General features: G+C 41.3%; 1 protein-coding gene across 2 annotated transcripts in view; it reads right to left on the reverse strand.

The window, feature by feature from the left end:
- Positions 1–3,495: 3,495 nt before the first annotated feature.
- Positions 3,496–12,773, reverse strand: part of LOC310959448 (RNA binding protein fox-1 homolog 3-like) — a gene marked incomplete at both ends in the record, with an annotated part of 104,198 nt that continues 94,920 nt past the window's right edge. For both annotated transcript variants that reach the window (XM_083930796.1, XM_083930797.1), the window contains 2 exons: positions 3,496–3,540; positions 5,612–5,690. In XM_083930796.1, coding sequence (XP_083786922.1) covers positions 3,496–3,540; positions 5,612–5,690 — 124 coding nt within the window. The remainder of the gene's footprint in view (positions 3,541–5,611; positions 5,691–12,773) is intronic.

Raw genomic sequence — 12,773 nt, forward strand, 5'->3', positions numbered from 1 at the left:
TTATCGTGCGTACAGCATGTCTGCAACTGCGTTTACCTCCTCTTTCTCTCTATTTTACCCCACACGCACGCGCACTCACACACACGCACGCGCACTCACACACATGCACGCACGCACGCACGCACGCACGCATACACACACACAGCGCACGCACACACACACACGCATGCACACACTCGCACGCAAACACACACAGACGCACGCAGGCATGCACACACACACACGCACGCACGCAAACACACACAGACGCACGCACGCAAACACAAACACACACACACAGACACACACATGCACGCACGCACACACACGCACGCACACACACGCAAACACACCGAACGCACACAAACACGCACGCATGCACACACATACATGCACGTACACACACGCAAACACACTGAAAGCACACACACACGCACACACATTCTTATACTTATTTTTATATAGATATACATATATATGTTTATATATATATATACTGCATTCACTTCCTCTTTCTCTCTATTTTACCCAACACACGCACGCACATGCATGCACAAATACACACGCACACACACCCATGCGCGCGCACGCACACACACACCCACAAACAAACGTATGCACACACACACACACCCACAAACACAGGTACGCACACACGCGCACACACACGCACCCACACACACACACACTTATACTTATTGATATACATAATATATATGTTTATATATATAAATGAAACTCACACGTTCACATCAGAAAATAAAAACCTTTCATTCTAGTCTCGCCGTTTTCTAACCGTGGTCACTAACTGCACTCCCACACGTGTCCTCCGCTGCAGAGTTCACACGAGAAACTCCCACAAACGCACGAAACACGCCTGCTGTTTGAAAATGATAATAACTAATAATAATAATAACATCCAAAGTTCCTTTCCACTCGTATAAAAACTCCGTATGGTGCGGACGTACCAGCATAGAAAAGGAAGAACGTTTGTTTAACCACATAAAGGTTTATTTTGACTCGTGAGATTATGGGTTAATATTATTTTTTAATATATATACACATAACTTTATATCATCTTAACATCTGGACTAAACATAACTAGCTGTGTGTGATGCGTATAAATACGTTACATCTCGTAAAGTTTTGAGAAAACAAATAAAGTGCAACCAACTGTTTTTATTCTCTTCTGAGCGCACAAACACTTTTGTGAGCACAGATAAATGAGATGCTATCGCTAACATCTCTGTGTTTCCATAGCTGCACTGAAACTTGGACCGCTAACGGCTACGCGGAGATTTTCTTTGCACCTCACGTAGCACAACGTTGTAATCGAGGCCAATGCAACCGCTGCTGGACTCTACGCGTCTACGTTACGTCTCCTACTGTAACTCCTGGGTGCTGACTGTACGTGTGTATGCAGTGTAAATGACTTATACAGTATATGTCTACATATATATAATACAGTAGCTTTAATACAGAACAGTACAGTTTTGTGTTATAATCCTCTCTCGGGGTCTCTGCTTGAACGTGTCCTGTACAAAGCCGTGTTGCAAAGAGGAAGAAGCTGCTGGTTGTGTTAGAAATGAACGATCCTGCGTGCTGAGAAGTGAACAGCGCTGTTTCCTAGTGTGTGAGTTTCCGTTTGCGTATCCTGAGGTTAAACATTTTGTGCAATGTGTGAAAAAGAGACCGGTGACTCGTAGCAGAACAGTCCCTCTGTGAGGTTCAACCCACCTTGGTGCTGTGTCATGACTGTGTGCGTGTGTGTGTGTGTATGGTGTGTGTGTGTTTGTGTGTGTGTGTGTGTGTGTGTGTGTGTGTGAGGATAGGCAGCCGTGTCTTCTGCAAATTAAGTTCATATGCAACTATTTACCTTCTGCGTTACAGTTTTGGGGAAACAACCAGTGCAGACGCATCAGGAGGTGACGTCTTTAAAAACGCTCGTCTGGTTCGACCAACAATCCAAAACCAAAGACGTTTAATGAAAAACATCAAAAGGAGAAAAGCTGGAACTTCAGTGATTAGCCGATTATCAAAACTGTCAACTTTCTGACAATCGACTCGTTAGTTAACTGATTGATTGCATGAATCTGGTTCAGTCCTGTAATGAATCATATTTGAAGTGAAACTCATCCCAGGGTCTTTTTGCAGAACCCTCACGGCCCAAAAACATCTGTCAGGGGACGCCCTTTATATTTTTATGTTATTTTTTTATTCCTTTACATCCAACTGAAGTGCAACTCTCTGTTTAACCAGTCTGTATATTTGTCTCCCTCTACGCACAGCGATGCAGCCTTCCAAAAGGTAAAACGACACGAAACTGTGTAAGAAACGAGTGAAATCTGTTTAAAAATGATCAAGATCAACACGTCATCGTACCAGAGGATGATGTGACGCAGAACAGCTCCTGAACCTGCAGAACCAACTGCACTAAAACTCAACGGAGCACAGCACAGTCCGTAAAAACCCTTCTTTACCTCGCCTACGCACACCGCGTGTCCGCTCCCCGTGTGTATGTAAAGTCATTGCAGGCAGCTAGGAGCATGTGGTTCATTTGGTCTGTGTTCACTTGCAGATGGTCGGGAGAAGAAGTGACGTAAATCCCGGCTGCTGGTGGGAAAGACAAACGCCCGCCCCCCTTTATATACCTTGAGTTGTACTTCTTTAAAACGCCGTGAGACTTTGTCCCTAAAAGTGACCCAGCCAGCGTCACATCTCCCCATAAAACATAACTGCAGCTGCAGAATAGTTGCATATAAACAGTAATGTTCAGAAGACCTGGAGTGTGAGAATTGTGAGTCCAAGACAGAAATCTGACCTTCGTGACCCTTAACTCTGCATGCTGTCATACCACATAGTACAGCTCGTAAGGCTCCACTGCAAGTGCACAACAGTAGGACACTCCAACGTCAAAGGAAAACAAAAGCAATCAGAGCAGAGCCGTCTGTGACCTAAGAATTACCAAGGCATGTTGGTCAGCGCGAGGACTGAGCGCCTCCGCTTCTGCGAGTTAACAGAAGGTTAGAGAGCTAATTGGAACGGATCGATGAGGACCCGATCAGACCCGCTTGTGTTTCCTGTTTTGTCGTGTCTATCATCAAAATGCCCCGGTACATTCTTAGTCAGAAGACGGCGGCTGCGTACACACACCTCTGAGCATGCATCATGCGTGCTGCAGTAGGCTCACATTGGTTATGGTGACACAGCACCCATATACAGCAGTCAGGATAATGCACATGTGCATAAAAAACTTTCCAAAAGAAAACCAAAAGCACAAAATGAATACAAAACAAGAGCAGACCGATGATGACATCAAATAGGTTGTTGTAGAGTTATCGGCTTGAGAGGGTGTCGGGGGGGGGGGAGGGGCTCAGCGTGGGGACCAGGAAGCGTTTAGTTTGATTTAGCTCTCCACCCGGTCGGGCGCTTGCGTGTTTTTTTTTTGTTAAAGATAGGTTTTTTGTTTGTTTGTCGGGGTAATGTCTCTGTCTTTTGTCGCTTTTTCTCTTTCTTTTAGTAGGGAGTGAAGCGACTGTACCCTCCTCTGTAAAGGCTAGCCTGCAACATCAAAGATGAAAAGGTACCAATCAGTATTCAGGTGACAGCTTTAGTCCGTTTCTCCTTCTCCACAAATGTCCTTCCATTTCCCATGCAAGTTCTTTATAAAGGTTTTCACATCGAGTTAATTCTTTCCGTACGGGAGCCACGATCGCGGAGGGCGGGGTGATAGTTTCATATACTTGAGCCAATAATCGGTGTGTGTGTCAGGAGCAGGGTCACCGGGAGATAAGATTGATCAGGGGGGGGGGGGGGGGGGGGGGGTGTTAGCAGAAAAAAAGGGCTTATGTATTTTCATTTCAATACGTTTAAAATAAAATAATATGAGTTTTTTCTGTTCCTTTTCAGGCCTCGACAATACGAGAGATCCAACCAGAGCAGAATGAGTTCACGGAGGTTTAATCACAGCTCCTTTTCAAGTCTCGCAGAGGTGTCCGCACCTCTCCGAGGGGGCCAACCATCACAGGATATTAGCCCTTAGACTTAGCGCCATGCTCCGGATATCTAGGGCAGACACACACATAAAGCATACAAGGGGGCCTAAGCATGCACACCTGCACACACACACACACACACTCCCTCCTCTCATCTTCCAGTGGCTCCACTGCAATTAAGAATTCAGACAAACTCCAAAGGCGAGTGAATGTCTTCAAAGGCTAATTTTGCCTAATTTTGGGGAGCCCTCTCGCTCGTATGAAACTTTCATCCGTGCGAGACGCGTCTGTACGCTGCGAAACCAGCGAGGAGAATCTCCAACCTCAACCTCAGAGGAACTAATTATTGTAAAGCTTTAAAATGCACAAAAAAAATGGCTCCTCTCTACTGGAGAAGCGTTAATCAGATATGATTAAAAGAATTAAGGAGCAAACTGGTGTTTTCTCTTTAGCTCATGCGTTTATTCGACGCTGACGTTTGTTCAATACCCCCCCCCCCCCCCCCCACACACACACACACACACACACACGCACCCTCTGGAGTCTGTGTTAGCTCCCTGAGCTCCCGACACACACAACGTAAGCCCTGGTATTTTTAGGGGCCAGATCGGGTCTTTGACTTTGGATCAAAGTGTCAGAGAAGTGGAAGGAAATTTGGAGGAAAAAGAAGAAAGAATAAAAAACATTCAAGCACATTTTTTAATTAAGTAAATGAAGAGAAAAAAAGAAATGTCTTAATTAATGAAAGCTTTTAGCTAGCAGCTGCACCGGGGAACTGTATTCTGCTTCTTTTTCCACGTCGTTGAAAAATCGCATGCATGCCGAAATGCTAAATTTGAGTCATTTCTCAGCTGAGAGCACGCCTCGGATCAAGCTTGTGGGCAGGAGGAGGAGGGCGAGACAACTCCCTCCCTCCGTCTCGCTCTCTCTTTTGTGTCCCACGGCACACTGCTGCATGCGTTTGATGGTCCTTAATCCGTGCGAGCCCCGTCCCGTCCCCTCATCATCATAAAACAAAACCAAAGAGAAAGTCTCTCTCTGTGTTTCCATAAAAAAAAGAGGCTCTTTTATTTATCATCACTTTTCATCTTTGATGTTACAGTAGCTGCAAAAGCTAGCTAAAAACAGACATTAACAATTCAACGTCATCCCTTCAAAGTTTCGGTTCGGCTGGATGGATGGAAATCAAAGGTGATTCAGCTCCGGGGTGAGCTGAGTGATGTGGAATGAACAGAAAAGCTTTGGGAATGTAGTCGTCACGTTACGATGCAGAGTTTGCGTCGAGGACAACACACCACGGTAATCACTCATTCCCCTTTCAGGAGGAACTCGTGTCGCATTAATACGGCACGAGGTGGCAGAACAGAGGTTTGTTGCACTAAACGTCTGAGCCAATTTTCAACATGCCGGAGTTTAACACTTCTGCTCAGCTCCACTAGGGGGTGCCGGAGAGCATGACACAAAAAAACAAAACAACAAATCCAATGATGAATAAAAACAGAAATAAAGACCAGAGGCCGCTGCGGTCTCTGGTCTTTATTTTGGAGCGTGAGTCGTGTGTGTGTGTGTGTGTGTGTGTGTGTGCTCGTGTCAGACGGGGTGCACACAGTAACAGACGGCGGTGCTCAAAGACTTACCATAGTCCCCACACTGTATGTGGCGGCAGGGCCAATCGTGTGGTGGTAGGGGTCTGCTGTTGCATAGACTCTGCCATAGCTGCACAACAGGAGGCACAGAGAACGCGGTCATTGATCTATCATTGACGAGGCGAGCAGAACATTTATGCATGCTTGTTTAATGCTCAACCCCTCAAGTCAACTCTTTCAAGTCTCTAACACAATCAATTATTTCCCTCCCCGGCCTCCTGGGCTTCCTGCATTATACAAGGTGGTTCAAAAAGGGGGGTTCAAAGGTTGGTGAATTATACTCGTCTTTTCATTGTCATCTTGATTAGGTGGAGGGAATAGGTAATGAGCAGAGAGGGAGAGAGAGAGGGAGGGAGAGGGAGGGAGCGGTGCAGAGAAGGAGACACAGTTGGGGCTGGAGGGCTTGGTCCTCTCACCCTGTTCTTGTTTACCCAGGCTGCACACTGGGCTCACGCCCCTGTCTTTTCATTGTTGCTGGTTTGGAACTAATCCTTCCAATTTCCTTCTGAGACAGGACAAGATGTGTCTGCCTCATTTATTTATTTATTCGACTTCACATATTCCTCTATTTACTTTTGCTTTTTTTTTTCTTCTTCTTCTTCTTCTTCTTCTTCTTCTTCAATGCTCGCTTGCAAATGAGGGTCTGCACGGAGCAGATAAGGCACACCCAGCCAAGGACTGAGGGCACCAAATCAACCAGGAATAAAATTTAAAAAAAAAAGTGGAGAGAGAGAGAGAGAGAGAGAGAGGGGAGAGAGAGAGAGAGGGAGAGAGAGCAAGAGCAAGAGATTCTCCTGAAGGAGACAACAATACATACGGCGTTCACGCCTTTCGTATGAGCTACGCTGAGTTATATAAGATCTAAATGTGGCTCGGTCCGTTTAAGTCCGGCAGCACCCAAGGTCAGCGAGCAGGGGGGGGCGTGAAATCAGAAAGGCTGCCTCGGCTCCTTGGGGAGGAGGCCGGCGCCGTGAGATGGTCATGGGAAGTCTCCGTGGTCCTCTTATCTTTAGCGAGCACCGAACCCCACAGGCCCTCTAAGGCTAATATATCTACCAAATGACTCTCACCAGAGTGGCGCCGCTGACGACCGGCAGGTCAAACCACCTTGCGCAATGTCACACAGCCTCAACAGAGCTGATTGGACGCCGGCAGCGTCTCTTCAATGTGACTGGCTCCTCACAAGGCCTCTCGGACGCATCAGCCTCACGGGTATGAACTCTGTTTGGTTACTTAAAGCTCTTTGGTAACGCAGCCTGTGAGCACTGTCGGCTTTGCAGATAATACATGTTTGATATTTTGCAGGGTTTCGCACGCCTTCCACAATCCCAGTGACCTCTTTTCATGATTGGCCGACTGCGCGGCGCTTAATTCTGATAAGGTATTGCTGAAACAATACCAACGAGCCTCTATTGATCCAGTGGGCATGACCGCTTATTCAAAAGGAAACAAACAGACAAAGCAAAACAAACAACTTGGGGGCGAATTACATTAAAGTACGAGCAAGAGGAACGGGAATTAAATCACTCCGAGGGAGAGAAAGAAAAAAAAATCCTCTGTCCAATTTCTGCTCTTGCCGAGCACGGCTGCTCATAATTCGAGCCGCGGCGAGGCCTGATAAATCTTACATTATCGATATGATCTTCAGGCTCTCAGGCAGGGTGTACGTTATCACAAGTGACACGCTCAATCCTTCCCAGATTAGATTCCCAAACCAGCCCACATCCCCGGCTGACAACGGCTTTCAGGGGCCGAAATGAATCAGCGACGCCTCCTCAAACGGAGCGCACCTGAACCGGAGTGACATCGCTCAGAAGTGATAGAGCTCCCGCCGGTCCATCTCTCCCTCTCTCCGTCTCTCTCCACGCCTCCCCCTCCGCAGACCTGAGGCCATTCATAAATACCGCAGTGATATACCCACTCTCCCATCACGAGCAGAGAGTCACGACATATATCACTGCTTTTCTCATCCAGTCCAACAAGGTTAGTCTTTGCCGTGTGTTCTTTAGCTCCGAGCTAAGAAGGGAGACGACGCTTTGCCTAATAGATAAGATAACTGCGGAGGGAAAGGGAGAAGAAGCTAAACTCAGAATATTGTAAAAAGGCCGGGGAAGCAGCTCCCTCATCCCTCAGACGTCCCCCACCTCTCTGATTGGCCCGCAGACGTGCTGCTGCTTATTGTGAAGGAAAAGTCGTAATTGCTTAAAACAATAATCCGCCCGCTGCCGCGTCTACGTTGTTCGATATCACCGTGTGATGTTTCCTGCATCCCAGCACTTATTCTGTGATGAAGTGTTGCTGTTGCAGCGGACTCTCTTTCCTTCAGTCCTCCTCATCTGTTTCTACTTCACTCACTAATTTGCTCCATTCGACGGCCCGCAGGATCAACTTGTTGCTTTCAATCGAAGTCAACAAAGATAGATCTTGGAACGCGGCGCAGACATGTCTATCATTTTACTCTCGGCTGCGTTTTAGTCATTTTAGCGTTACATTACAGCTGCTGTTGCTGCTGCTGCTGCTGCTGCTGCTGCTGCTGCTGCTGCTGCTGCTGCTGCTGCTGCTGCTGATGGAGGAGGAAGTTACTCTCTCCCTGCCCTAAGATGCTCTGTTGTCTTGAACACAAGCAAAAAAAAAGAGCTCAAAGGGATATTTCAGATACTTTGAAGACAAATTTGACACCGAAGCTAAGAGATGAAGTGCTGTGGACGGGGCGGCAGCAGCTGAGCAGATTTAAGGCACCTAAAAAAATCAATATCTGTTTAAGTGTGCGCTATATTTAGAACATGTCGATGCTTAACCTCGCTGTCGGACAGCCATTTCCTCTGGGACTATATTTTCTCGACCATATAACTTCCGTATTCCTACACAACAGTGTCGCACACCTCAGCAGAAGTACCTCATACAGCCCCACTTCAAAATACCTTGAATGTCCCTTTAAGAAGTGTTTCATTTAATTAATAAGTCTTGAAAAAGTCTCTTGGATCAGCTGGAGTCACCGCAAAACAGAGAACAGCTATTTTTCTGACACATTTGAGGAAAGATCTCGTAGTATATCGCATCAAGTCGTAGGATCTCTAGAACAAAATTCGTCGGATTCTGAGGCTAAAAGTCGTAGTATTTCGAGACTAAAAATCGTAGTATTTCGAGACTAAAATCGTAGCATTTCGAGACTAAAATCGTAGTATTTTGAGACTAAAAACTTAGCATTTTGAAAATAAAAATCGTAGCATTTTGAGGATAAAAGTCGTAGTATTTTGGGACTAAAAGTCGTAGTATTTTGAGACTAAAAGACGTAGTATTTTGAGACTAAAGTCGTAGTATTTTGAGACTAAAATCGTAGTTTTTTGAGACTAAAATCGTAGTATTTTGAGACTAAAGTCGTAGTATTTTGAGACTAAAATCGTAGTTTTTTGAGACTAAAGTCGTAGTATTTCGAGACTAAAAATCGTAGTATTTCGAGACTAAAATCGTAGCATTTCGAGACTAAAATCGTAGTATTTTGAGACTAAAAACTTAGCATTTTGAGAATAAAAATCGTAGCATTTTGAGGATAAAAGTCGTAGTATTTTGGGACTAAAAGTCGTAGTATTTTGAGACTAAAAGACGTAGTATTTTGAGACTAAAGTCGTAGTATTTTGAGACTAAAATCGTAGTTTTTTGAGACTAAAATCGTAGTATTTTGAGACTAAAGTCGTAGTATTTTGAGACTAAAATCGTAGTTTTTTGAGACTAAAATCGTAGTTTTTTGAGACCAAAGTCGTAGTATTTTGAGACTAAAATCGTAGTATTTTGAGACTAAAAACTTAGCATTTTGAGGATAAAAATCGTAGCATTTTGAGGATAAAAGTCGTAGTATTTTGACACTGACAGTCGTAGTATTTTGAGATTAAAGTCGTAGTATTTTGACACTGACAGTCGTAGTATTTTCAGACTAAAAGTCGTGGTATTTTGAGACTTAAGTCGTAGTATTTTGAGACTAAAATTGTAGTTTTTTGAGACTAAAATCGTAGTATTTTGAGACTAAAGTCGTAGTATTTTGAGACTAAAATCGTAGTTTTTTGAGACCAAAGTCGTAGTATTTTGAGACTAAAATCGTAGTATTTTGAGACTAAAATCGTAGTTTTTTGAGACCAAAGTCGTAGTATTTTGAGACTAAAATCGTAGTATTTTGAGACTAAAAACTTAGCATATTGAGGATAAAAATCGTAGCATTTTGAGGATAAAAGTCGTAGTATTTCGGGACTAAAAGTCCTAGTATTTTGAGACTAAAAGTCGTAGTATTTTGACACTGACAGTCGTAGTATTTTCAGACTAAAAGTCGTGGTATTTTGAGACTAAAATCGTAGTTTTTTGAGACTAAAATCGTAGTTTTTTGAGACTAAAATCGTAGTATTTTGAGACTAAAGTCGTAGTTTTTTGAGACCAAAGTCGTAGTATTTTGAGACTAAAATCGTAGTTTTTTTAGACTAAAATCGTAGTTTTTTGAGACTAAAAGTTGTAGTATTTTGAGACTAAAGTCGTAGTATTTTGAGACTAAAATCGTAGTTTTTTGAGACTAAAATCGTAGTTTTTTGAGACTAAAATCGTAGTATTTTGAGACTAAAATCGTAGTTTTTTGAGACCAAAGTCGTAGAATTTTGAGACTAAAATCGTAGTTTTTTGAGACTAAAATCGTAGTTTTTTGAGACTAAAAGTTGTAGTATTTTGAGACTAAAGTCGTAGTATTTTGAGACTAAAATCGTAGTTTTTTGAGACTAAAATCCTAGTTTTTTGAGACTAAAAGTTGTAGTATTTTGAGACTAAAGTCGTAGTATTTTGAGACTAAAATCGTAGTTTTTTGAGACTAAAATCGTAGTTTTTTGAGACCAAAGTCGTAGTATTTTGAGACTAAAATCGTAGTATTTTGAGACTAAAAACTTAGCATTTTGAGGATAAAAATCGTAGCATTTTGAGGATAAAAGTCGTAGTATTTTGACACTGACAGTCGTAGTATTTTGAGACTAAAAGTCGTAGTATTTTGAGACTAAAATCGTAGTATTTTCAGACTAAAGTCGTAGTATTTTGAGACTAAAAGACGTAGTATTTTGAGACTAAAATCGTAGTTTTTTGAGACTAAAATCGTAGTTTTTTGAGACCAAAGTCGTAGTATTTTGAGACTAAAATCGTAGTATTTTGAGACTAAAAACTTAGCATTTTGAGGATAAAAATCGTAGCATTTTGAGGATAAAAGTCGTAGTATTTTGACACTGACAGTCGTAGTATTTTGAGATTAAAGTCGTAGTATTTTGACACTGACAGTCGTAGTATTTTCAGACTAAAAGTCGTGGTATTTTGAGACTTAAGTCGTAGTATTTTGAGACTAAAATTGTAGTTTTTTGAGACTAAAATCGTAGTATTTTGAGACTAAAGTCGTAGTATTTTGAGACTAAAATCGTAGTTTTTTGAGACCAAAGTCGTAGTATTTTGAGACTAAAATCGTAGTATTTTGAGACTAAAATCGTAGTTTTTTGAGACCAAAGTCGTAGTATTTTGAGACTAAAATCGTAGTATTTTGAGACTAAAAACTTAGCATATTGAGGATAAAAATCGTAGCATTTTGAGGATAAAAGTCGTAGTATTTCGGGACTAAAAGTCCTAGTATTTTGAGACTAAAAGTCGTAGTATTTTGACACTGACAGTCGTAGTATTTTCAGACTAAAAGTCGTGGTATTTTGAGACTAAAATCGTAGTTTTTTGAGACTAAAATCGTAGTTTTTTGAGACTAAAATCGTAGTATTTTGAGACTAAAGTCGTAGTTTTTTGAGACCAAAGTCGTAGTATTTTGAGACTAAAATCGTAGTTTTTTTAGACTAAAATCGTAGTTTTTTGAGACTAAAAGTTGTAGTATTTTGAGACTAAAGTCGTAGTATTTTGAGACTAAAATCGTAGTTTTTTGAGACTAAAATCGTAGTTTTTTGAGACTAAAATCGTAGTATTTTGAGACTAAAATCGTAGTTTTTTGAGACCAAAGTCGTAGAATTTTGAGACTAAAATCGTAGTTTTTTGAGACCAAAGTTGTAGTATTTTGAGACTAAAGTCGTAGTATTTTGAGACTAAAATCGTAGTTTTTTGAGACTAAAATCCTAGTTTTTTGAGACTAAAAGTTGTAGTATTTTGAGACTAAAGTCGTAGTATTTTGAGACTAAAGTCGTAGTATTTTGAGATTAAAATCGTAGTATTTTGAGACTAAAGTCGTAGTATTTTGAGACTAAAATCGTAGTTTTTTTAACTAAAATCGTAGTATTTTGAGACTAAAGTCGTAGTATTTTGAGACTAAAGTCGTAGTATTTTGAGATTAAAATCGTAGTATTTTGAGACTAAAATCGTAGTATTTTGAGACTAAAATCGTAGTTTTTTTAACTAAAATCGTAGTATTTTGAGACTAAAGTCGTAGTATTTTGAGACTAAAATCGTAGTATTTTGAGACTAAAATCGTAGTATTTTGAGACTAAAATCGTAGTATTTTGAAACTAAAAGTCGTAGTATTTTAAGACTAAAATCGTTGTATTTTGAGACTAAAATCGTAGTATTCAGAGAATAAAAGTCGTAGTATTTTGAGACTAAAAGTCGTAGTATTTTGAGACTAAAAGTCGTAGTATTTTGAGACTAAAAGTCGTAGTATTTTGAGAGTAAAAGTCGTAGTATTTTGAGACTAAAAGTCGTAGTATTTTGAGAGTAAAAGTCGTAGTATTCGGAGGATAAAAGTCGTAGTATTTTCAGACTAAAAGTCGTAGTATTTTCAGACTAAAAGCTGAGTATTCAGAGAATAAAAGTCGTAGTATTTTGAGACTAAAATCGTAGCACTTTGAGGATAAAAGTCGTAGTATTTTCAGACTAAAAGTCGTAGTATTTTGAGACTAAAGTCGTAGTATTTTAAGACTAAAAGTCGTAGTATTTTCATACTAAAGTCGTAGTATTTTGAGACTAAAATCTTAGCATTTTGAGGATAAAAGTCGTAGTATTTTGAGACTAAAATCGTAGTTTTTTGAGACTAAAATCGTAGTTTTTTTAGACTAAAATCGTAGTTTTTTGAGACTAAAATCGCAGTATTTTGAGACTAAAGTCGTAGTATTTAGAGACTAAAATCGTAGTTTTTTAAAACTAAAATCGTAGT

This window comes from Echiichthys vipera, assembly GCF_963691815.1.
Source record: "Echiichthys vipera genome assembly, chromosome: 17".
Taxonomy (NCBI): Eukaryota; Metazoa; Chordata; class Actinopteri; order Perciformes; family Trachinidae; genus Echiichthys; species Echiichthys vipera.